This window comes from Juglans regia, chromosome 13 (assembly GCF_001411555.2).
Source record: "Juglans regia cultivar Chandler chromosome 13, Walnut 2.0, whole genome shotgun sequence".
In the NCBI taxonomy this organism is placed as follows: Eukaryota; Viridiplantae; Streptophyta; class Magnoliopsida; order Fagales; family Juglandaceae; genus Juglans; species Juglans regia.
This window is the reverse complement of record NC_049913.1, coordinates 10,156,128-10,178,770: the sequence shown is the minus strand read 5'-3', so window position 1 is coordinate 10,178,770 and position 22,643 is coordinate 10,156,128. Positions and strand designations below refer to the sequence as shown.

The window sequence follows — 22,643 nt, the reverse complement described above, 5'->3', positions numbered from 1 at the left end:
TCGCTGCTTGGAAATTTTATTCTCACTGAAGATAAATTAATTCTTCGGTTCTTCATATGAAAAATTATGATCTTCATGTTCATGTATATACGTTGAATTACTTTTGTCTATGCTTGGGTTTTATTTTCTCCGGTTTGTTTGTACTGTGTTTGTACTGGAAAAAGAGTGAAAATCAGTGGAAAGTTTTATCCTTTTTTCTTATGGTCTTCATAGAGAGTAGTGAGAAGGGCAATAAGTGGGGTCTAGAAAGGGCAGCGCAAGGTGGTCGGAGTATCGTCTTTGGTACCCCGGGATGGAAAGCCACCGTCAACGCCATGTACAACACCTTTTGGGTGGTGGCTCGATCTATGAGATGGGTTTCGAAAAAGAAACAAAAAAGCAAAAAATGTCAGAAGTAAGAAAGGAGGTGGACGTCGGCGGTGGGAGGAGGTCGGGGAAGGCATGTCGGCTTCTCCTTGCCAGCGACACCCACGGTTGCGCTAGACCGAAGGAAGATTAAAAACGAAATATGGGGCGGTGCTGGTTGGGGATGAAGAAGAATGAAGAAGTAGAGTATGGTTTATTAAAACTCATTTGGACCTTGGGCCCATACTAGGCCGTGGGCTTTAGCTCAATCCAAAGAAATTAAAACAAAGGGACAACGAGCTAGCATAATGGGCCACTATTGTGGCCCAGCCCAAGAACAACAATAAAAAAGGAAAGAAAAGGTTGTACAGTCGGGCCTGTATAGTAGGCCCAACTCACTTTTGTTAATTACATTGAACCGGGTTTTAGCTTGGGTTCCTAGACCAGTCCGGTCCAGATCCGGATTGGCAGATTATTATACTATTTTAATATTCTTATTTTAATATTATTTATTCAAAACAAATCTGAAAAATAATTCTTTATTTCTCTTCTCTTTCAAAGCATATACTTTATTATTTAATAAATGTATGACTTATTTAAAGTTGAATTATGACTATTAGTTATAAAATTCTTAATTATTGTTTCTTATGAATTTTATTCTATGGTAGGCCATATAAATATATGAATTATTTGAATTTGAATGATGACTATATGTTATCAAATTTTGAATTATTGTTTTCTATAAGTTTATTGTATGGTAAGCCATATAAATATATGAATTATTTGGACTTGAATTATGGTTATTAGTTATAAAATTCTCAATTATTGGTTTTTTTATTTTTATTGTATGGTGGGCCATACATATATAATCATTTATCCCATATGTGGCATAGAAGCTTGAAGCATAATTAAAGAAAAACCTTATTTGTGGCATAAAATGTTGGAGAATATCTCCAAAGAAAACTTGTAAAGATTAGTAAATAAAAGATTTTCTGCATTTAAATTTTCTAATCTCAATATGTGTGTTGATTTGTATAAAAGAAAAACAAATCAAATATAAATATATCAAGAAAATATGCCACAAGAAATAAAGAATTTCTTGAGATAATGCATATAGATGCATGTACACATTTTTCTCTATAATATTTGACAGATAGAAGTATTTCATTGCTTTCATAGGTGATTTTTATGGTATGGATGTATTTATATGCTACATGAGAAGTCTCAAACCATTGATAATTCTTGAAGTACTTCCTCATGAGGAGGAAATGTAGTTAGGTAGAAAGGTAAAAATCACCGAATTGGATTGAAGTAGTATCATAAAAAATATTAAGAGTTGGACTATAAGCTGACCTATTTCATTAACTTCTTGGAAAAAAATATAATAAAACCCTTAAAAATAATGGTGTAAAACTTATATCGTGTTCTTAGTAATGTAGTCTTAATGACTTATTTTTGAGTTATGGATTGATGTAAGGCATATACATGTATGGATAGTCAAGTTAAAGTAATACTTTATAACCCAAATGAAAGAAAGTTGAGTCCTATAATAGTTATTGGGTACATTATCATTATTCATTAGTCAGGAGATTCAAACGATTTAGGCTGTATTGTTTCTATTTATACTTTGAATTTTGAGGAAATTGAAACGTCAAATTCCTTGAGGCTAGTGCGTGGGAAAGCCATTAATCAAGTGGATAATCAAGAGAGTACGACGTCAAAGGATAATCAAGTGGTGCAAGCTAGAGGAGGGATGAATGAAGCTTAATGTGGATGGTAGTTGCTGGGGAAATCTGGGAAACTGTTGAGGCGGAGGAGTAGTTCGGGATCATACTGGGAGTGTCTTACATGGACTTTCTCAAGAGAATTCAAGATCGTCCGTTCTTCAACCTGCATATATGAAATAGTAGATGTCTTCTTTCTTTGATTTACGATAGCATGGAAAAATTTTGAGTTATCATCCATTTCTTGCAACCATTTCTTTTTTGCTTTTTGAGCCAAACGTATCTCCTACCTTTTCTCCCATACCTCTAGTTTAGCTTTGGTTACAAGATAGTTAGTTTCCACCTCATGCGTATATGCCGTTTGTAGCTAGTGTTTAAGCAACTCCAATCTCTCCTGAAGCGACTTCATATTGTGTTCCACATGACCAAAAATGCACTGGTTCCAAGCCCACAAATCAACCTTGGTCTTCTTTAACTTCGTTGCTAATTTCACCAACCCCGTAGTAGCTTCCGGTTGCTGCCATATCTCCTTCACACACCCCAGAAAATTTTCATGAGTGCACCACATGCTATGGAAACGAAATGGAGATGGCCCATAATTGATTGCTGGTCTATCAAGGTTTAAAACCACACTAGTGTGTCCTTGAGGATGACACTTTGTAAAATATAAATTCAGACTTATAATCAATAATTTTACTCAGAAATGAGCATTAATCAGAAAGAGAGATTTTCAAATAAACATGACATGACTCATTTAGGATCACTATAATATTAGTAACTCATTACGATTTAGAGTTACATCAAATGGATGTGAAAATAATTGTAGAATAAATGTTTGAAATACACAAAAAATGAATAAAAGTACTACTTAGAAAAGGTAAAAGATTTTTAAAAAATAGTATCTGAAATTTTAATACCAATATTGTTTTTGGATTTAAGAAAAAGATTTATTATTAATGTATATATCCAAAGGTCAGCGGGAGTATATTTGTATTTATGGTCATACATGTATATAACATTTTTCAAAATATTCAAAATGCATGTAAGAACGTATGGTAAGAATTTTTCAAAATATTTTTCTTCGAATGATGAGTATTTAATAAAATTTTAAATGCCTAAGTGTTAAGGAGAAAGTACATAAACAAAGATGTCCATATCAATATTGCTTTAATGATTATATTTTAAAAAACTTGTTGACAAGTTGGGTCTTATATATGTCTTTATCCATGATGTGAATATGTTAAAGAGATCATTGATATGCTTAGTGTTTTGTTATTGGACATTGAAATTTATCTATTTTGGTTATTTCTGTTTTCTTGTATGTCCATTTTATATGTACATTAAAATAGTGTGGATGAATGATGATCATAAGATAGTGTCTAAAATTTACATGAATTGAAATCTAAGGCACTACAATATTAGTCTTAATTGTCTCAATTAAAGATCATGTTAAATTAAGTTACTAGTGTTGTGATACATGAAAAGAAATTTGTTGGTTATATAATAGAGGACAGCCATGACTTGCATTGGTAGCTGATTTGACATTGATATTACGGAACTCATGTAATTTATATTGAGTTATGAAAGTTTTTTGGAAATGAACGTGCACAGTATGATTAATTTCCTATAATAAATCTATAAATAGAAAAAGTTATTTTATGGGTGTATATGTCAAGTGGGAGAATGTAAGAATTTTTTTAAAACTCTATGTCTCACATACCTATATCATAATGAGTTTAGACTAGTTCAAATATTATCACTTAATTAATAAGTCATAGTATGACACAAATACCTCTATTCTGGTCATAGTGGGATACAAATGTCTCTAAATTTCATGATAGTCAGAAGTCTATAAATAACACTGAGGGGTTAAGGGTTCTCACCTACAATATTATTGTGTCTCTAATAATCATTAGACATCCGAATGTAAAATCATTAAAGTGATCCTTCTCTCATAGTCAAGTAAATTTTTTATCGAACTGTAATGGAAGGATGTATGTTTTATAACTATTATTATTTTATTATCGTGAAAAAAATAAAAAATCTAAATATTAATGTTGATGTTAAAATAAAGTACTTGAACAAAAGTTATAAAGTGGTATATATATTTATTAGGGTTCGGGCAACGTAGCTAGAACTAGCTAGCTCAATCATCTATAAACTGGTTTTTGGATTAGATTGGAAACAGCTAGCATTTGCTTATCTATCTACCCATTTTCCTTCTTTCTCATAATTAAGCTTCATTCCATAATTATAAAGGCCAATACATTATTGCAGTACCGGTCCTGCAAATTATTTTCTGATGATTTCATCTATATATCCAAAGTGGTATTACAAGTACTTCTAGCTCTTGTCGATCTCTGATTCCACTTGTCACCACCACCTGATGACAATATATATATATAGTCTCTTGAAAATTCCATGCGCGCGCATGATCACCTCATGTTTTCAAGCCCTTTTTAGGGTTCCTCTCATCATCATGGGTCTGAGGTCTCAATTGTTTGGTAGCTTCTCCTGTACCATAAATGCAGTAGTAGTGTCTCCACTTTCCCTCTCCCCCCACTAAACAACCAACCCACCTTTTTTCTTTCTTTCTTTCCTTTGTTCTCTTCGACCCAAATTCCTCCTGAGGTCATCACATTTTGTAGCGACAGGTTCAAACAGGATAAGCTCATAATCATCCTCATCTATATATATATATATATATATATATAAATTCTCTTGATCTAGCTGCAGCTTAAATGCATGATGATGATCATCTCCATATATATGCATGATATATATAATATATTTTGTTGCATCAACTCGACCGTATCTCCCGTCTTGTTTATTAACTATATATATAATAATGATTATATTATCCAAAAAACTTCTCATGCTGCCATTAATGTTGTCGATCTGTTATGTGTTCTTGGTCTTATCACGCATTAAGTGGTGGCATATATCATATATATTATGGGTACTGCATCTTAGATTAATAGTACTACTGACTCGCACGCATCCATCGTTGTTCCTGCTTACGTTATTTAATTAAAGTCGTATTAATCCACTAACAATGTGGATGTTAAAGTTGATTAAGTGTTCGTTCGATCGATCTAATTAAGAAACCAGCATTAATTATTTATTATATATATATATATGTAGTACTCATCTATCTTCGATCATCATCATCATCCTATATATATATTCACTATTTTATATATTCTCTACCCCTTTGAATATAATTTATATTAAGATTATAATGCTACCCATCATTCTTTTTATGATCATTTTAATTTTTACCGTCACATTACGTACGTAATATTAAATGATTGAAAACTATTTGTTATGTTCAACTTATAAATCTATCATTTAATGTCATATCATAAAATCTCGAGAGGATGTTGATATATATATATATATATATATATATATATGAAATGGTCATAAACCTCCATGCAGCCACATCAATCCTTTGTGACTTAATTAGGTTGAAAACCTTATAATCCTCCATGCAGCCACATCAATCCTTTGTGACTTAATTAGGTTGAAAACCTTATAATAAGCTGTTTGGTCTATATATATATATATATATATATATATATAATTCCATAGAATTAAATGATTAAGAGATATGACTCTCCAAGTACTGAGAACCACAAACTGAGTTCTTCCCACCAAACACTAGCTAGGTAGATAATTTATATATACCCAGTGACATCAAAATAGATGATAAGGTAGCCATAGCATAAACTCGACACCGGCATCATGATGCGGAAATGTGCAAATCATGTTGTGGTTATCAACGTCAACTAATTTGAACCTGACTAATTACTAGGAAAGTGGCGTACGTAAGCATATCATGATATATATTATTATTATTATATAATTAAGCTACTTTTGGTGTCAGCTCCATTAGGGATTTAATTGCTCCATCCTGCGCGCATCCCTCAGTAGTACTTTCAAATAGCTAGCTAGCTAGCTACTTTGAAACAATTTGGATTAATTAGTACTGTTTCTGAACGATCCATAATGGTAAAAGAAAAAAAATATTATAATTAAAAAAATATTATAAAAATAAATTTATAAATTATTATAATTTAAATAAAATTATTTTTATTATAATATAAATTTAATATATTATTTTATAAATTTATTTTTATAAAATATTTTTATACCTATAACATTTCTCTTGTAAAAATTTAAGAGTATTGACCGGCTACATGAAAAAATTATTATTTTAATGATAGATTTTATTATTTTAAAAAAAAAAAGAATGTGTAAAAATTATCCGTTCTAAACATTTATTTAACATTACCCAAAGTAAAATAAAATGCAAAGCTAGTAGCTAGCTAGCTAACTTTTGCTGTTATAAATTACTCAATTTTCTTTGATCACTTTGTCCACTAGCTAGCACCCATATATGCTAATTCAATAATTAAAGTTTTTAATAAAATTTTTAATTGTTTTATAGATATAGTACTGTCGATTGACAAGTGCGTTTCATAAGATCCAAAAAAAAAAAAAAAAGAAAGAAAAATAGGGTCCTCAATTTTAGTAGTCCTCTTTGAAAAATAGAGGGAGAGAAAAGTGCCAAGACAAAGCAAAGCCACTCATTAAAGCCAAGCTTTTCAAGGTCATTAGAAGAGATGAGTGTCCTTTTGAATGCATCTGGAGACACCTGAGGCCTACTACTGTCTTCTCCATTCTTGAATGGGACATGAACTACCGATTGATCAACAAAGTATCACCACATTATGAGGTTTGCCCATAGTATTAATATTGAATTCTTTTTTCTTTTTCTTTTTTTGTTTTTTTGTTTTAACATTATGTGGTGATCATCATCAGTAGTGTCAATGACCTGTCCCAACCACAACTTTATTTGTAGAAAAAAAGGAAGCGCAGAGAGAGAGAGATAGAGAGAGAGAGAAGTATATATCTAATATCTATATATATATATATAGTGACATCATGTCTTTGATCTCGGCCTTTTAGGATTTGATTATATATATATAGTTCACGAGTTAAGGTTTAAGATAACATATATGACCATGATCAGTCAATGGATAAATGTGACGCATGCATCCCATGATTAATGTTGAACTACTAACTAAAAATAAAAATAAAATAAAATTGTATAGATAGCTAATTTTATAATTAATTAGTACTTAATTAGATGATTTTAAAAAGAGTCGATCGTCCGATATTATTCATATTATAAACAAAAATAAACTAGTCAATATTAATGTTTGTTTATCAATGTTTTAAAAAAAATAGATCAATAATTTATAATTATATATAGACATTAATTAATTTCTTAGATTTTAAAAGCATTCATATATAGCCACACACACACACACACACATATACATATATATAAACTAGGGAACAGCCCGGGTGCGTTAGCCCCGGGATGCACCTGACATAATGATTTAAATAAAAAAAATAAAAAAGTCAGTAGCTTATTTGTCTAGGAAAACAAATACAAAGTTAAAAAAAGACAAAAAATTAAGATTTAAAAAAATCTAAACTTCAGCAAAGTATGAGTATTGGTCTATATCCATATTGGATTATCTATTTACTCTTTATGTAATAATAAAATATTATTAATTTTTAATTTAAAAAAATTGAAACAAAAAGAAAGGAAAATGAGTAAATTGTCAGAACAAAAAGGACATGAAAAAGAGACTTCAATTCATGTGCGTCGTGAGGCTATTAAGGGTCTTTTGGTAAAACATGATCCTTCATTAAATTATACAAGAGAGCTACACGTCAAATGGTCAAGGGTCTTAAGTACATTTTGGTAAAACAAGATCCTTCATTAAATTCTACAATGGAGCTACACGTAAAATGATCAAGAGTTTTAAAGGCATTTTGATAAAATCGAACTTAACGGACTTAACGAAAAAATAAGAAAAGTTAACTGAAAAATAACAAAAGTTATTATTCACAGTTAGATAACCACTTATTATAATAGAGTATATATATATGCATTAATACGTAGGTGATACTTATTTATTAAGTGATAAAATCTATTGAAAATCCAATGAACTATAATCATGAAATTAATGTACAAGTTAAGTGCGCCATAATTAATTAAGCTAGCTACATATCCACAAATTGTGGCCAGAATGACTGAATGAGTGCAATGATATTGCATGGTGATTAATTAAGATCGCATGATTTAATTTTTGAAGTCCATTAATTAGTTAAATTTCAATTAGTCAAGCGGGCAGCTGCTAAATTCTACTGCCAACATGCTCGATCTCTAATTTCCCCGACCGATCGAGTACTGCTAGAAAATAATTAAGCCCGTACGGGCCTTGCGCGTTGTGTATATATATCATCCACCTAAACTGCGTTGGAAATCTCTCAAGTATTCTTCGATCTGCATGATCTTCGACGACCATCTTGTCGGAGCCGGCCGACCGATGACAAGATCGTGAATGATTATCCACACTCACCAAAAGTCGAACCCATCCAGCCCAACCTCTTTGTGTGTGTCATGTGTGTGTGTGTGTTTATTTTTGCTTCCATCTTAAACTAGTCACAAGTTTCCGTCGCTAAAGGTGAGATTGGACAATAAATAGTTGTTTTTTATTTTGCGGCCACAATTTGGTCATTTTGCATCATCTAAAGTCGACGCAAAAAACTATTTGTGTCATCCTTGTATTGTAAGCATCGATTCGAATCCATCGCAACTTTATAACAGAACAATTGCGTCCAACTGATTGTTTTTGCGACGATGATTTTTTTATGCAAAAAGAGAACCTTGCACAAATCTCGCTAGCAGTTTGCGATTCAGCTTTCCCCCAAATTCAAACGTTGCCCTAATTTTTCTAAGGGGTTTATCCTATAATTTAATTGTTATCCTATTCTATGTTCCTCTTGCTTTCTCTTTATTCATTTGATTTCTCATGAAGTGATCTCTAACATTAAATTAAAGTTAGGAACTTCAAGATGTAGGGCTAGGATCTATTGCCCAAAATCCTAATTCCCCTTCTTCCTTTCTATTTTTCCCCTTCTCACTTCCCTTTTCCCATGTCGCTCCCCCCCTCCCAGGGGACCATAACCCTTTTCCTTCATTCACTCGCATCAACCACTGCCAGCAGCCATAGAGCCACCGCGAATATGAGCCACCACGAACACACGCACGACTAACCAACCTTCACGTAGATGTTGTCGAAGATCCTCCCAAAGCCTCTCTCTCTTCCTCTCTGTTTTCTCATTTCTTGGCCGCCACCCACGGTGTTCCACCACCGGCCGCGGCACCTCACGCTAGTAAGTCTCTCTCTCTAGATCTCTCTCTCCGACGACCTCCCTCCCTTCCCCTCTCAGTATCTCACTCTATTTCTCACTCTATTTTATGCATGAAATGTGTAGGTTTTAATAAATTATGAAGAATTGAGGTAGTGATTGGAAACTTATTATGGAGTATGTGTGTTTATGTTGAGTTGTAATTGGAAATATGTATTTATTACCAAGAGGCTTGTAAGTTAGGTAAAGTGTTTGTAAAGGTTGGGTGAATTGGTGCTTTCAGTTTCTTTCTCTCTCTGTAATGATTCTAAAGGTTGGATAAAAACTTGTAAGTTGGTTAAAGTGTTTGTAATGTTGAGTTGTAATCTTTCATCATAGATAGTCTCGGCATTGCATCACTATGAGATTAGTGTATTTGTAATATTTCTCTGTCTCCACATTCAGTTGAGTTTGTGATCTAGTTAAAGTATAACTAGATCACAAACACTTTGATATAGCTAAAGTATTGATATTCTGAATTTGTTTGTGATCTCTCTCTTTCTCTACATTCAGTTGAGTTTTTTTTTTTTTAAATTATTCAGTTGAGCTTTTAGAATGAATGTTTTGCACAAAAAATTCTAATTTTGCCCATGACTTGATGGAAAGAACTTGCAATTTTATATAAAATTTGCTACCTCAATGTGTTTTTGCTACTGTTCTTACTGTTATTCCTGGTTTAGGGTTTCTATTTTTGGTTTCCAACACGTCTACGTGTCTCTATAAGGTATTGAATTCTTTTACCGTTGTACGGTGATTGATCTCTCTTGCACTTGTTTGTGATCCACCCACAATGACTACTCATTGTTGTTTTATCACAACCAACGACAATTTATATAAATTCTTCTCCCTCATAAGTAATATATTTAATAAATTTTGAATATGAAATTTGTTAAGATTTGGTGTTGTGAATTGTTGAGAATATACTTAGTTGATTATGTTGTTAGAATGTGTTGAAAATGAATTTAATATTCAAGTGTTAGTGGTGGGTATTAACTAGAATTAATCCACGTTGATGTCATTGTTATATAGCTAAATGTAGACCTTATTTACATTGAAATAATAAGGGAATAGAGGCCAGTATTGGTGTTGTTCAATAGTATGTTTGTAATCTAGAAATTTGAGATTTATCAATTTTGGAGGATAATCTTTTAGGACAAGTCTAAATTCATGTTGTTAAGGATTTGATGAAATTTTAGAATTTAGTGAGATCCTTTTTTAGTATAGAAGTTAACGGATTGTGATGGTCTTGAAATAGGTTTCGAGTGACTGTTGATGAAGGAATATCGTGTGATTATTTTGACTAGGAATCGAGGTAAGTGGCTCTTTAATGAGTTTTTAATAAAACAATTGTTGGTTTGTTTGGAATGGTGCACTCGGGTATTATATTTCCAACTTGTGTAAACTTTAGAATTGTGCATATTCTTATGCTAATTTGGCTTTACTTGTGGGATTTGTGTAAGTTTTGTAATGGTTGGAGTGTTTGAAAAATGTCATGTGGCTTATTAAATTTGAAAGTTAAATGTGAGCATGTTATTTATTCTTGAGCACATGATATGAATGTCTTTGTGACATATTTGACGTCCATTGCGGTGTGATGTCTTCATGGCATGATATCTTTGTGGTATATTGATGTCTTTGTGGCATGATTTCTTCATGGTGTGATATCTTTCTGGTATATTGGTGCCTTTTATCATATAACCTTGAATATGATATATGGCTGAACATATTGGTTGAGATAAAATTGTATTGTTCACATTATTTTATTGAAAATTTATTCACTCTCTTATTATCAAGAAAATTGTCAACTCCCCCACCCCATTAAATTACTACTTATTGAGCACGTGGCAGCTCACCACTTCATTTTACATATTTTTTAGAGTTGTAGAAAGTTCATTCCTTTAAAGTGATAGCTAATTTTGAGCCACAGATTTCCAAGTGGACTTGGGTTAGTCACTTGAGGTTGGAAGTTTTGGGACTTGATGGTTTTGTTGCTTGAAGATAGTTTTGGTTGTACATAGAGTTTTCTTATGATCATATTTTAGTTATTTTATAGTTTTTGTTAGAGTATCTATATTGTAATTATTTAGAATTTAATGATTATAGCCGAACCTTTGAATAAGTTTTTGACAATTATTGTATTGTAGTTGTGAATAATTTTGAGGTTGTGTATTTAATATATATTTGTAAATAGGGAGGAAGTTTTAAAAATATAGACGGAACATTGTCCGTTTATGGTTTTGGATTTTGGGTGTTACAAATGTGGTATCAGAGCTTATGTCTATGATTTTGTAGACACTTAGTAAAGAAATAAGGATGGTGATTACGGTTGTATCATAGGTTAAAGACATCATAGAATTAGGACTTGATCCTCATTATATTTTGATTTGGATGCCAATTGACAGTGATAATTTTTAGTCTACATTTTATTTGAGGTTTACTGACTTTTGATAAATTTTGGTATAGTATTTTTTTATGGTGCTTTTATTTATATAACTCATTTGGTGATAAAATAGGTTTAATATGCCACCAAGGCAAAAGAAGAAATATATTGTTGAAATTTCGACCCCAGAACGTTATTTAGAGAAAGAAATGTATGTTGCGACTGAGACAGATGAAATTGATGAATTGGTTGATAGAATATATTCTAAAATTGCATGGAGTACTGGGAGACATGAAAGTCTAAGAGAGGGTTGCTCTTTTAGAGAGTTTAAAGGACATAACCCTCCTACCTTCTCTGGAGAGCTAGACCCGTGGTAACGTAAATGGTTATTGAGAATAGAGAAATTGTTATGAGTGTTGACTTGTGCTGACACACAGAAGGTTCGATATGCTACTTTCACTTTAGATGACACTGCTGAGAGGTGGTGGCATAGTACATAATTGCTATTAGAAGAAGAACTTGGCCAAGGTACCGCCATTACTTGGGATAAATTCAAAGAAGCTTTCAATGATAACTACTATCCTGAAGTGGTAAATGATCGAAAGGAAAGTCAGTTTGCAAACTTAGTTTAAGGGCCCATGACCATAGAGCAATATGCTGCCAAGTTTACTGAACTCTCCAGTTTTGCCCTCACTTGATTCCGAATGAAGGGAAAAGAGTTCGAAAATTTCATAAAGGTTTGAGTGATAGAATACATCACCTCATATTGGTTTCAAATGTTAACACATATACAGAAGCAATTAGGAGAGCCATGGTATTAGAGGGAGATTTTAAATTGAGATATACTTCCAATGTATACAAGAAGAGATACTTGCAAACTAATGCCCAACCAGGTAAGGACCAAGGGCAAGACTTTAAAATGAGAATTTTTAATAGGGGAGATCAAAAGGGATAGCCTTCCTAGCAAATGAATGGAAGACCTTGCTCATGATGTGGAAAATATCATGGAGGGCAACCATGCACTACTAGGGTCAATTTATGTTACACTTGTAAACAACTAGGTCATTTTGCTCGTGAATGTCTAAATAATAAACAACCACAGCCAATTCAGAAAATAATAGTAATATGGGGAAATAACTTCAAGGGCGAGTATATGCTATGACAATGCAAGATACCTAAGCTACGGACGAGGTAGTCACATGTATACTCAATTTATTTTCCGTAAATGCCAACATATTTTTTTTATTATGGATCGACTCATTCGTTTGTTTCCAGGTTTTTTGCTAAGAACTGTGATAGGTAACCAAAACTACTTGATTACGAGTTAGTAGTTTCAACTCCTGCAGGAATTATGTTAATAACAAATCTTGTACTCAGGTCATGCATGATTATTATTGAGGGTAGATAATTGTTAGCAGACTTGATAGTCTTAGATATGCATGATTTTGATGTTATTTTAGGAATATATTGGCTGGCTGCATATCATGCTAATATTTATTGTTTTGAAAAGGAAGTAGTGTTTAAATCTCTTGGAGAGCCTGAGTTTAGATTTAAATGATTGTTTACCAAGTCTCAATCATGAATAATATCGATTTTAAAGGTCAATCAGTTACTTAGAAATGGATGTTGTGGGTTATTAGATAGTATAGTAGACGTCCAAAAGGAAAAGTTGAAACTTGTCGATATACCTGTAGTTAGAGACTTCCCTAAAGTATTTCCTGAGGATTTACCTGGATTACCCCCGGATCAAGAGATAAACTTTTCTATTGATCTTACCCCTAGTACCAACCCTAATTCTAAGACACCTTATAGAATGTCATCAATGGAATTAAAGGAACAATTGCAAAAGTTATTAGATAAGGGGTTCATTCGTCTGAGTATATCACCTTGGGGAGCTCTAGTATTATTCGTGAAGAAAAAGGATGGGAGTATGAGATTATACATATATAGACTACCGTGAGTTAAATAAGGTTTTATAAGGAATAAATACCCAATTTCCCTCATTGATGACTTATTTGATTAACTACAAGGAGCTAAGCATTTTCTAAGATTCACCTTCATTTTGGATATCATCAGTTGAAGGTGAGAAAGAAAGATGGCTTTTAGGACGACATATGGGCACTACGAATTTTTAGTTATGCCATTTGGATTGACCAATGCCCCAGCTGCCTTCATGGATTTAATGAATAGAGTTTTTTAGAGTATCTAGATCAATTTGTAATTGTCTTTATTGATGATATTTTAGTCTATTCTAAGAGTAGGGGAGGACATGAAGGGCAATTAAAGTTGGCACTACAAATTTTGAAGGAAAGACAATTGTATGTCAAATTAAAGAAATGTGAGTACTTTTGGCTTGGTCAAGTCGCTTTCCTAGGACATATGGTATCCAAAAATGGAATTATGGTAGACCCTAATAAGATTGAGGTTGTGACTATGTGGACTAGGCCAACTAATATGAGTGAAGTTCGCAGTTTCTTAGGTCTCGCAGGGTATTATATGAAGTTTTAAAAGGGATTTTTTCGTATAGCAGTGTCATTGACTCAACTAACTAGGAAAAATGTTAAGTTTGAGTGGACTAATGAATGTGAGAATAGTTTCCAAGAGCTTAAGCATAAGTTAGTTATTGCCCCAATGTTAACCATACCCTCTAATTCTGGTAATTTTGCCATTTATAGTGATGCCTCATATAAAGAATTAGGTTATGTGTTGATGCAACAAGGAAAAGTGATTGCATATGCTTCCCGCCAATTGAAGGGCTATGAACTAAACTATCCTAGTTATGACTTAAAGCTGGCTGATGTAATATTTGTATTAAAAACTTGGAGGCACTATTTATATAGTGAGAAGTACAAAATTTACACCAATCCCAAAAGTTTGAAGTATTTATTTACTAAAAAAGAATTAAATAGGAGGCAACAGAGGTGGTTAGAATTAGTTAATTATAATTGTAAAATTAACTATCACCCTGGAAAGGTAAAAGTAGTGGCAGATGCATTTAGCATGAATCCTTTAGTGCTGCAGCTACTTTAATGACCACTCAAAGGCAAATCATGTTGGATTTAGAGAGGTATGAGATTGAGGTTTTAGTGGAGAATTCTCGATTTTACCTAGCTAGATTAAATGTAAAACCCACTTTGATTGAGAAAATTAAAGAGAGCCAAGGCATGATGCAAAATTGCTAAAGATCATGGAGGAAGTCCGTAATGGAAAGAAATCTGAATTCAACATGTTAGATAATGGTATTTTGAGATTTAGAGATAGACTATGTGTGCCAAATGATCCAGAAATAAAATGACAAATTTTAGAATAGACCCTTAATTCTCGTTATACCATACACACAGGGAATACAAAAAATGTATCAAGATATTTAGGCCACATATTGGTGGAATAACATGAAGTGAGAAATAGCCCAATTTGTATAACAATGTTTAACGTGTCAACATGTGAAACTGGAACATCAACGACCTTTGGGTTTATTACAACCACTTCCTATTCCAGAATGGAAGTGAGAGCATATAAGTATGAATTTTGTGTCAGGGTTACTGAGGTTGAATAAAGGACAAGATGCAACTTGGGTAGTGGTGGATAGACTGACGAAATCAACACATTTTCTTCCAATTAAGGTGAACTATCCTCTTGAAAAATTTGCCCAAATTTATATAGGAGAGATTGTAAGCTGGTTACATGGTGTGCCAGTAACCATCATTTCAAATAGAGATCCACGTTTTACCTCACAATTTTGGAGTAAATTGCAACGAGCCTTAGGTCTTAAATTAACTTTTAGTACAACATTCCACCCTCGGACAGATGGACAGTCTGAGAGACCTATCCAAATCTTAGAAGATATATTAAGAGCTTGTATGATAGATTTTAAAAGGGAGTTGGACTGACCATATACCTTCAGTGGAGTTTGCTTATAATAATAATTACCGGGCGAGCATTAGTATGGCACCTTATGAGGCTCTTTATGGGAGGAAATTTAGATCTCCTCTTTGTTGGGACGAGGTTGGTGAACGAAAAATTTTAGGGCCTGAGATTATAGAACAAACTTGTGAAAAGATAGGATTAATTCGAAATCATTTGCAAATGGTTCAAAGTAGACAAAAAGAGTTATGCAGATAGACGTAGGAAAATGTTGGAGTTTGAGATTAGAGATAAAGTATTTCTAAGAGTTGCACCATTGAAGGGTATTATAAGATCTAGTAAGCAAGGAAAGTTGAGTCTCCGTTATCTAGGACCATTTGAAATTTTGGAAAAAGTCGGTACAGTTGCTTATCAAGTTGCATTACCTCTTGCACTTTCTAAAATATATAATGTTTTTCATATCTCTATGTTATGAAAATATGTATCTGATCCTTCGCACATATTGCATTATGAACCATTGCAAATCCAAGAAAATTTTCATACAAAGAAACCCCTATTCAAATTGTGGATTCCAAAGAGTAAGTGTTACGTTCCAAAATAATAAGATTTGTAAAAGTTCTTTGGAGAAATCAAACTTTATATAAAGTATCATGTGAACGTGAGGATGAAATGCAAGAGAAACACCCTCAGTTATTTTCTATGGATAATATATCAAATTTCAAAAGAGAAATTTCTTGAATGAGAGAAGATTATAATAACCCAAACCCACCAAAAGCCCAGCCCACCCAACTCAGCCCCTTTGTTTTTCTTTTTTCCCCCCCTCCATTCTCCTTCATTCCTATAAATTCCATACCCCCCCAATCTAATCCCATTCTCTCTCTCGTACAACCTCCCTCCCTCACCTAGTCTCTCTCTCCCCCCCCCCCAAACACTCAGACGCACTCTCCACACACCACTGTCTCTCTCTTTAATTCTCTCTCACACACACAAACCCCTCCCCCCACACCGTGTATGTGTATATATATATATATATATATATACTCTGTCTCTCTATTTTTCCCCTATCTCTCTCTCAATTCCCCTCTGGTACATATATATTTTCTCTCTCTCTCTTTCTCTCTGTAACCTCCACCCACAACCACTGCTCCTTGCTATTTTATCACAACCAATGACAATATTAGATAAATTCTTCTCCCTCATAAGTAATATATTTAATGAATTTTAAATATGAAATTTGTTAAGATTTGATATTGTGAATTGTTGGGAATATACTTAGTTGACTATATTATTAGAGTTTGTTGAAGATAAATTTAATATTCAAGTGTTAGTGGTGGGTATTAACTAGAATTAATCCATGTTGATGTCATTGTTATATAGTTGAGTGTAGACCTTATTTATGTTGAAATAATAAGGGAATAAAGGCCGGTATAGGTGTTGTCCAGTAGCATGTTTGTAATCTAGAAATTTGAGATTTATCAATTTTGGAGGATAATCTTTTAGGACAAGTCTAGATTCGTGTTATTAAGGACTTGGTGAAATTTTAAAATTTAGTGAGATCATTTTTTAGTGTAGAAGTTAACGGATTGTGTTGGTCTTGAAATAGGTTCCGAGTAACCGTTGACGAAGGAATATCGTGTGATTATTTTGACTAGCAATCAGGATAAGTGGATCTTTAATGGGTTTTTAATAAAAGAATTGTTGGTTTGTTTAGAATTGTGCACTTGGGTATTATATTTTTAACTTGAGTAAACTTTGGAATTGTGCACATTCTTATGCTATTTTGGTTGTGCTCGTGGGATTTGTGTAAGTTTTGTAATGGTTAGAATGTTTGAAAAATGTTATGTGACTTTTTAAATTTGAAAGTTAAATGTGAGCATGTTATTTATTCTTGAGCCCATGATATGAATGTCTTTATGTTTGAAGTCCCTCGCGGCATGATGTCTTCGTGACATGAATTATTTGTGGTATATTGATGCCCTCGAGGTATGATGTATTCGTGACATGATATCTTTGTAGTATATTGATGCTTTCACAGCATGATGTCTTCGTGACATGATATCTTTGTGGTATATTGATGCTCTCGCGGTATGATGTCTTCGTGGTATGATATCTTTGTGCTATATTGGTGATTTCCCTATATCATGTAGCCTTAAATATGATATATGACTGAATATGTTGGTTGAGATAAAATTGTATTGCTCACATTATTTTATTAAAAATTTATTCACTCTCTTATAGTCAAGAAAATTGACAACTCCCACACCCCCATTAAATTGCTATTTATTGAGCACGTGACAGCTCACCACTTCATTTCACATATTTTTCAGAGTTGTAGAAAGTTCATTCCTTTAAAGTGATAGCTTTTGAGCCAAAGATTTCAGAGTGGACTTGGGTTAGTCACTTGAAGTTGGAAGTTTTGGGGCTTGATGATTTTATTGCTTGAAGTGGTTTTGATTGGAGTTTTCTTATGGTTATATTTTAGTTATTTTATAGTTTTCGTTGGAGTGTATGTATTGTAATTATTTAGAATTTAATGGCTTTAGCCAAAGTACTTGTGAATGAGTTTTTGAGAATTATTGTATTATAGTTATGAATAGTTTGGAAGTTGTGTATTTAATATATATTTATAAACAGGGAAGAATTTTTAAAAAAATTTAAACCTCACCTGATAATTAGTTATAGCTGAAATTTTTGTAAAAAAAGGAATAATATTGACGCTATCAATGATCAAGCAATCTCTCCAGGGATAATCTTTCGGAAGTTGTGTATTTAATATATATTTATAAACAGGGAAGAATTTTTAAAAAAAATTAAACCTCACCTGATAATTAGTTATAGCTGAAATTTTTGTAAAAAAAGGAATAATATTGACGCTATCAATGATCAAGCAATCTCTCCAGGGATAATCTATGTGTACATGTATATATATATATAGATCATATATAATCAATTGTTCGATCTACTAATAAATTAAGCCCATTTTGCCATCAATGACATGCCTCCCGCGCCTAGTAAAACTGCAATAAATGACCATATTTGGAGCTTTAAACTATTTTGGAGTCTAGATCCCATAAAATCAGATGCTAAGAGATCCACCAATGCCATATAATTTAGGAGTCCAGCCGACGCTGCATTTAGCACTCCCTCCACGATTAGAGCAGTTCGACTTTTGGCGCTGTATATATTTGATAAACCAATTCCAAGCGAGATCCCAAACGGAGTTGTGATCGAAAAGAAAAACACCATGACTTCTTTCATCTTGATTCCATATTCAGCCTAGTACGTTATATAGATAATTCAATTAGAAAAACCTATATATATAATATAGCATTATCTTGTATGAAAATTTTGGAATTAGGAGCTGAGAGATCATCGATCGTGTTGATCACCTGTAGTATACATCCGCCTAGTCCCATTCCTTCAAAGAGTTGATGGAAGCAGAGAGCAGCAATGAGAGGTCTGATTGTGCATGGATTGTCAGAGGCCCCCATTGACAAACCAATTACTACTGAGTGCACAACAATCCCCATTTCTAGTACCTGCATTATTGATCATGGCCTTATAATTTATTACACTATATATTATATATATATATATATATATAATTTAAGAAGTTAAACCAAGAAAATTCCGCACGCACGCACGCACACATTTAGAACTGATCTATGATCTATTCAAACGTACATCATATATATATAGTTGGAGTGATAAGAGCGACTCATCGTGATTAGTTGTTCTTTTAAAGTCGTGGAGCTATGTCTTATGTGTGTGCGTACAGGAGGTGGGAATTCTGTTGTTTCCACGTTCGATCGTTGGTATATATGTTTCGATCTGATCACTACTAAATTAAAGTGTTGATCATATATACCTGAGCTACAACGCGATGGCGCAACAAATGTGTCCCGTCTTCTGGGTGCTCCTTGCCACTCTTATCGTGACCATGTCCAACAATCTCCATCTCTACAGTCTCTTGATTCGCTTGCTCTCCATTACCAGTAGCAAGTTCAGCAAAACGTTTCTTATAATGGCTCAACGCAACTGAATCCACCATAAGAGTCAGCAACGCCGATAGCATTGCCACGAAGGTCGTGAAGGGGAATTTCCTCCAAGGCGTTTCAGGCAAACAATCCGATGTCAAATCATTAAAAGAGTCCGGCAGGACATGCATGTAACCGGTTGCAAGTATGACACCGGAAGCAAAGGCTTTAACCAACGCGAACAGATCCCCGTCGGGTCTAAGGGCCGGAACCGCACGCGAAAACAACGGCAAACACACCCCGATCATGCTAGTCACCAATATGGAAAAAATGGCGATGAGTTTCAACTTTAACGTCTCGGCCTCGTCGTGGCATCCCCGAAATGATTTTGATTTTGATCCACATTCGGCTGAAGCTTGCACGATAAAGCATGGCTGGAGGAGGAGACCGAGAAGAAGGATAGGGAGTGCATGGAGCTGCTTGAAATGTGTACCGGCCATGGCTACGTCTCGACTGATCAGTACTGATGATCAATTCCTTAGGGAGAGCTGATATATATTTATATATCTACAAGGGTACTTGGGGTGTTTTGATCTTTAGCTTTTTGTTTTGACCTAATATATCGGCGGATTTTGGTGATGGTATTCTCAAGTTTCAAGGATTATATTCAAAACTACGATAGTGAATGACCACATTGTCCTAAACAAGAGTGCAGTATAATGGCATATTTAAGTACTAAGTGTGGTAATTAGTAACTAGTAGGGGGCAATTTAGACTATATAGAGCTGGAAGAAGAAGACTTGTGCATGGCGTGTGTGGGTTAGTGCACACACATTGTTCGACTTCTTCTGCTTTATGTTGGCACCAGTCAAACATGTGTGTCTTTCGGGGACGTGGCATTTCAATGATCATCTATTGGGTAATTCCAAGTTCCCAGTACTTATTTTATGTCCCACAATTAACAGATCAGCATGAGTAGTACTCTACGTCATCAACCCGTATTTATGAATTTTGGAGGCGAAATAGATAATAAAGGTAACCCTAATAATTCAAATAATATGTACATGAGCATGTTAATCAGAAAAAATAAAAAATAAAACCGACACTGCACCAATCCTGACATAATATATAATTAATTACCAAAGTGAAGTGTACGTCGACTATCAGAACAAGAGAGATTACTAGTAATTATTAAGTAATTTTGATATATATGATCTGACGAATCTGAGTTTATGAATATCGGTTGAAGAACCAACCAAAAAGTTTTTAATTTTATGTATAAGCTGTCATGCATCAATCAATTGGGTTATGAGTTTGAAACGTTATATATAGTGCATGGAGCTGCTTGAAATGAGTGGCCATGGCTGTCTGATCAACTCATGAGTGCGAGTCACTCAATTTGTAGGGGAGTGTTGATATATATATATATATAAGGTCTTCTTTAGTTTTTTTCGTTTTGACCTAATATATATATGGGCGGATTTTGATGATGGTATTCTCAAGTACTCTCAAGGATTCTATTCGAACTACGATAGTGAATGCCCAGATTACCCTATTGGCGTTCACGTTCACACTTATTTTTTGTCCCATAAATGAACCAGATAATAACCATATATTATATCCTCTGAATGCATGGACATGATCATGAGAGTCCAAATAGCTGCCGTACTCTAGCCTAGCACATACTGCATATACATGCAACTTATACATATCGGCCAAGAAGCTGAAATTGGGTCCAGACATCGAGTCTTCCAAATTGGACTAATTCACCTAGCTAAGTAGGGACGAAGCCATATATGGTACTTTATCATGTAGAGTGGCCCAACGATATATAAAAATTTGTATATAACAAAAATTAAAAGATTATTTAAAAGCGTGTATAATAAAGTATATATATATAAAGTTTCAATTTGAATATAAAATAAAAAATAAAAATATTTAACATATATATCAATTGATCTCAATGTTTTAATTCAATAAATAAAGATCATTAATTATCACATGATTCTTTTTCAATATAGACTAGCAAATAATTTATAAAAAAACTCGTCATTTATATTTTTATTTCGGAATTAAGTACCTTATCTCAACAATATTGAAAGCCGAAAAACTTAGTTCAATTTATTTTTATTTTGTAACCTAATCTTAACAATGTCTATGATTTAAAGTTTTTGGCTTGTCCATGCATATTGTTCAACTTAAGCTTTCAAAATAAAAAGTAAAGAAAATGACCCATGAAAAATTGATCATATTATGATTTTCATGAAAACTAATTTAAACGCATGCACAACATAATAAATCAAATTAAAAAAAAAATAGATTTACGTAATGAATCAATGGGCCGGCATATATTTGATTTATGAAGAATAAAACATATTTGGAATTTAAAAATATCTACATCTAATACTCTTTTATTATCTACCTAACTATCTATTATCAGTACTAGTACTATAGAATATTGTATTTCCAAACAAATCATGACTTGGTAATATTTTTTGGGTAACGAGTATCATAAATAAATAATAATATCAGCATTTTAATAACATTAATCTTAAACACAGGTGTTAACTTCATACATGCACATGATTTAATTGTCTTTTAGTTAGATTTTAAAAATACGATAAATATATATGTCCGCACACGAAACTCAAGACAAAAAAAAAATAACAATTTCTTTATTATTTAATAATTATTATGGTAAAAGTAGGGTGATATAGGAGAAAATTTTAATTAATTTAATAAGAATAAAATAAAAATAAATATAATGTGTAATGCGTGAAATGATAAAAAAAAAAAAAAAATACGACCAATTGGGAATAGCCTGGGACGGCGTAAAACGTGGAGTATAGATGAATAGTACCGGCCCGGGGGAGAGAATCACATGGGACCGGGCAGATGAGATCCAGCAGCGGTTTAGTAATCTGGTGGAATAAAGAAATGGAATGAAAGAATCAAAGATCACATGGGACATTGTTGATATTCGGAAAGGGTCCAAAGTCCCAGACATTTGGTTGGTCCAAAGCTCATTAATTCAAACCGCCGGTCTCTGGGAAGGGTAGCGCCAACTACTACACCGGT

The 22,643-nt window shown here is 33.2% G+C and overlaps 1 protein-coding gene across 1 annotated transcript; it reads right to left on the bottom strand.

The window, feature by feature from the left end:
* Positions 1 to 18,558: 18,558 nt before the first annotated feature.
* LOC108981644 (fe(2+) transport protein 1-like) lies at positions 18,559 to 20,072 on the bottom strand. The gene is made up of 3 exons (XM_018952868.2): positions 19,457 to 20,072; positions 18,978 to 19,127; positions 18,559 to 18,864 (listed from the first exon to the last, which is right to left on the bottom strand). Exons 1-3 carry the CDS (start codon positions 20,063 to 20,065, stop codon positions 18,559 to 18,561), a joined length of 1,065 nt encoding a protein of 354 aa, XP_018808413.1. The 5' UTR covers positions 20,066 to 20,072.
* Positions 20,073 to 22,643: the final 2,571 nt, after the last annotated feature.

Bases quoted from the DNA above. Each gene is read 5' to 3' on its own strand.
- LOC108981644 (XM_018952868.2), bottom strand. From the start codon at position 20,065: ATGGCCGGTACACATTTCAAGCAGCTCCATGCACTCCCTATCCTTCTT. The intron at 19,128-19,456 runs GTATATATGATC...TCAATAATGCAG, and splicing joins GCCATCGCGTTGTAGCTCAG to GTACTAGAAATGGGGATTGT. The intron at 18,865-18,977 runs GTGATCAACACG...ATAACGTACTAG, and splicing joins TAGGCGGATGTATACTACAG to GCTGAATATGGAATCAAGAT.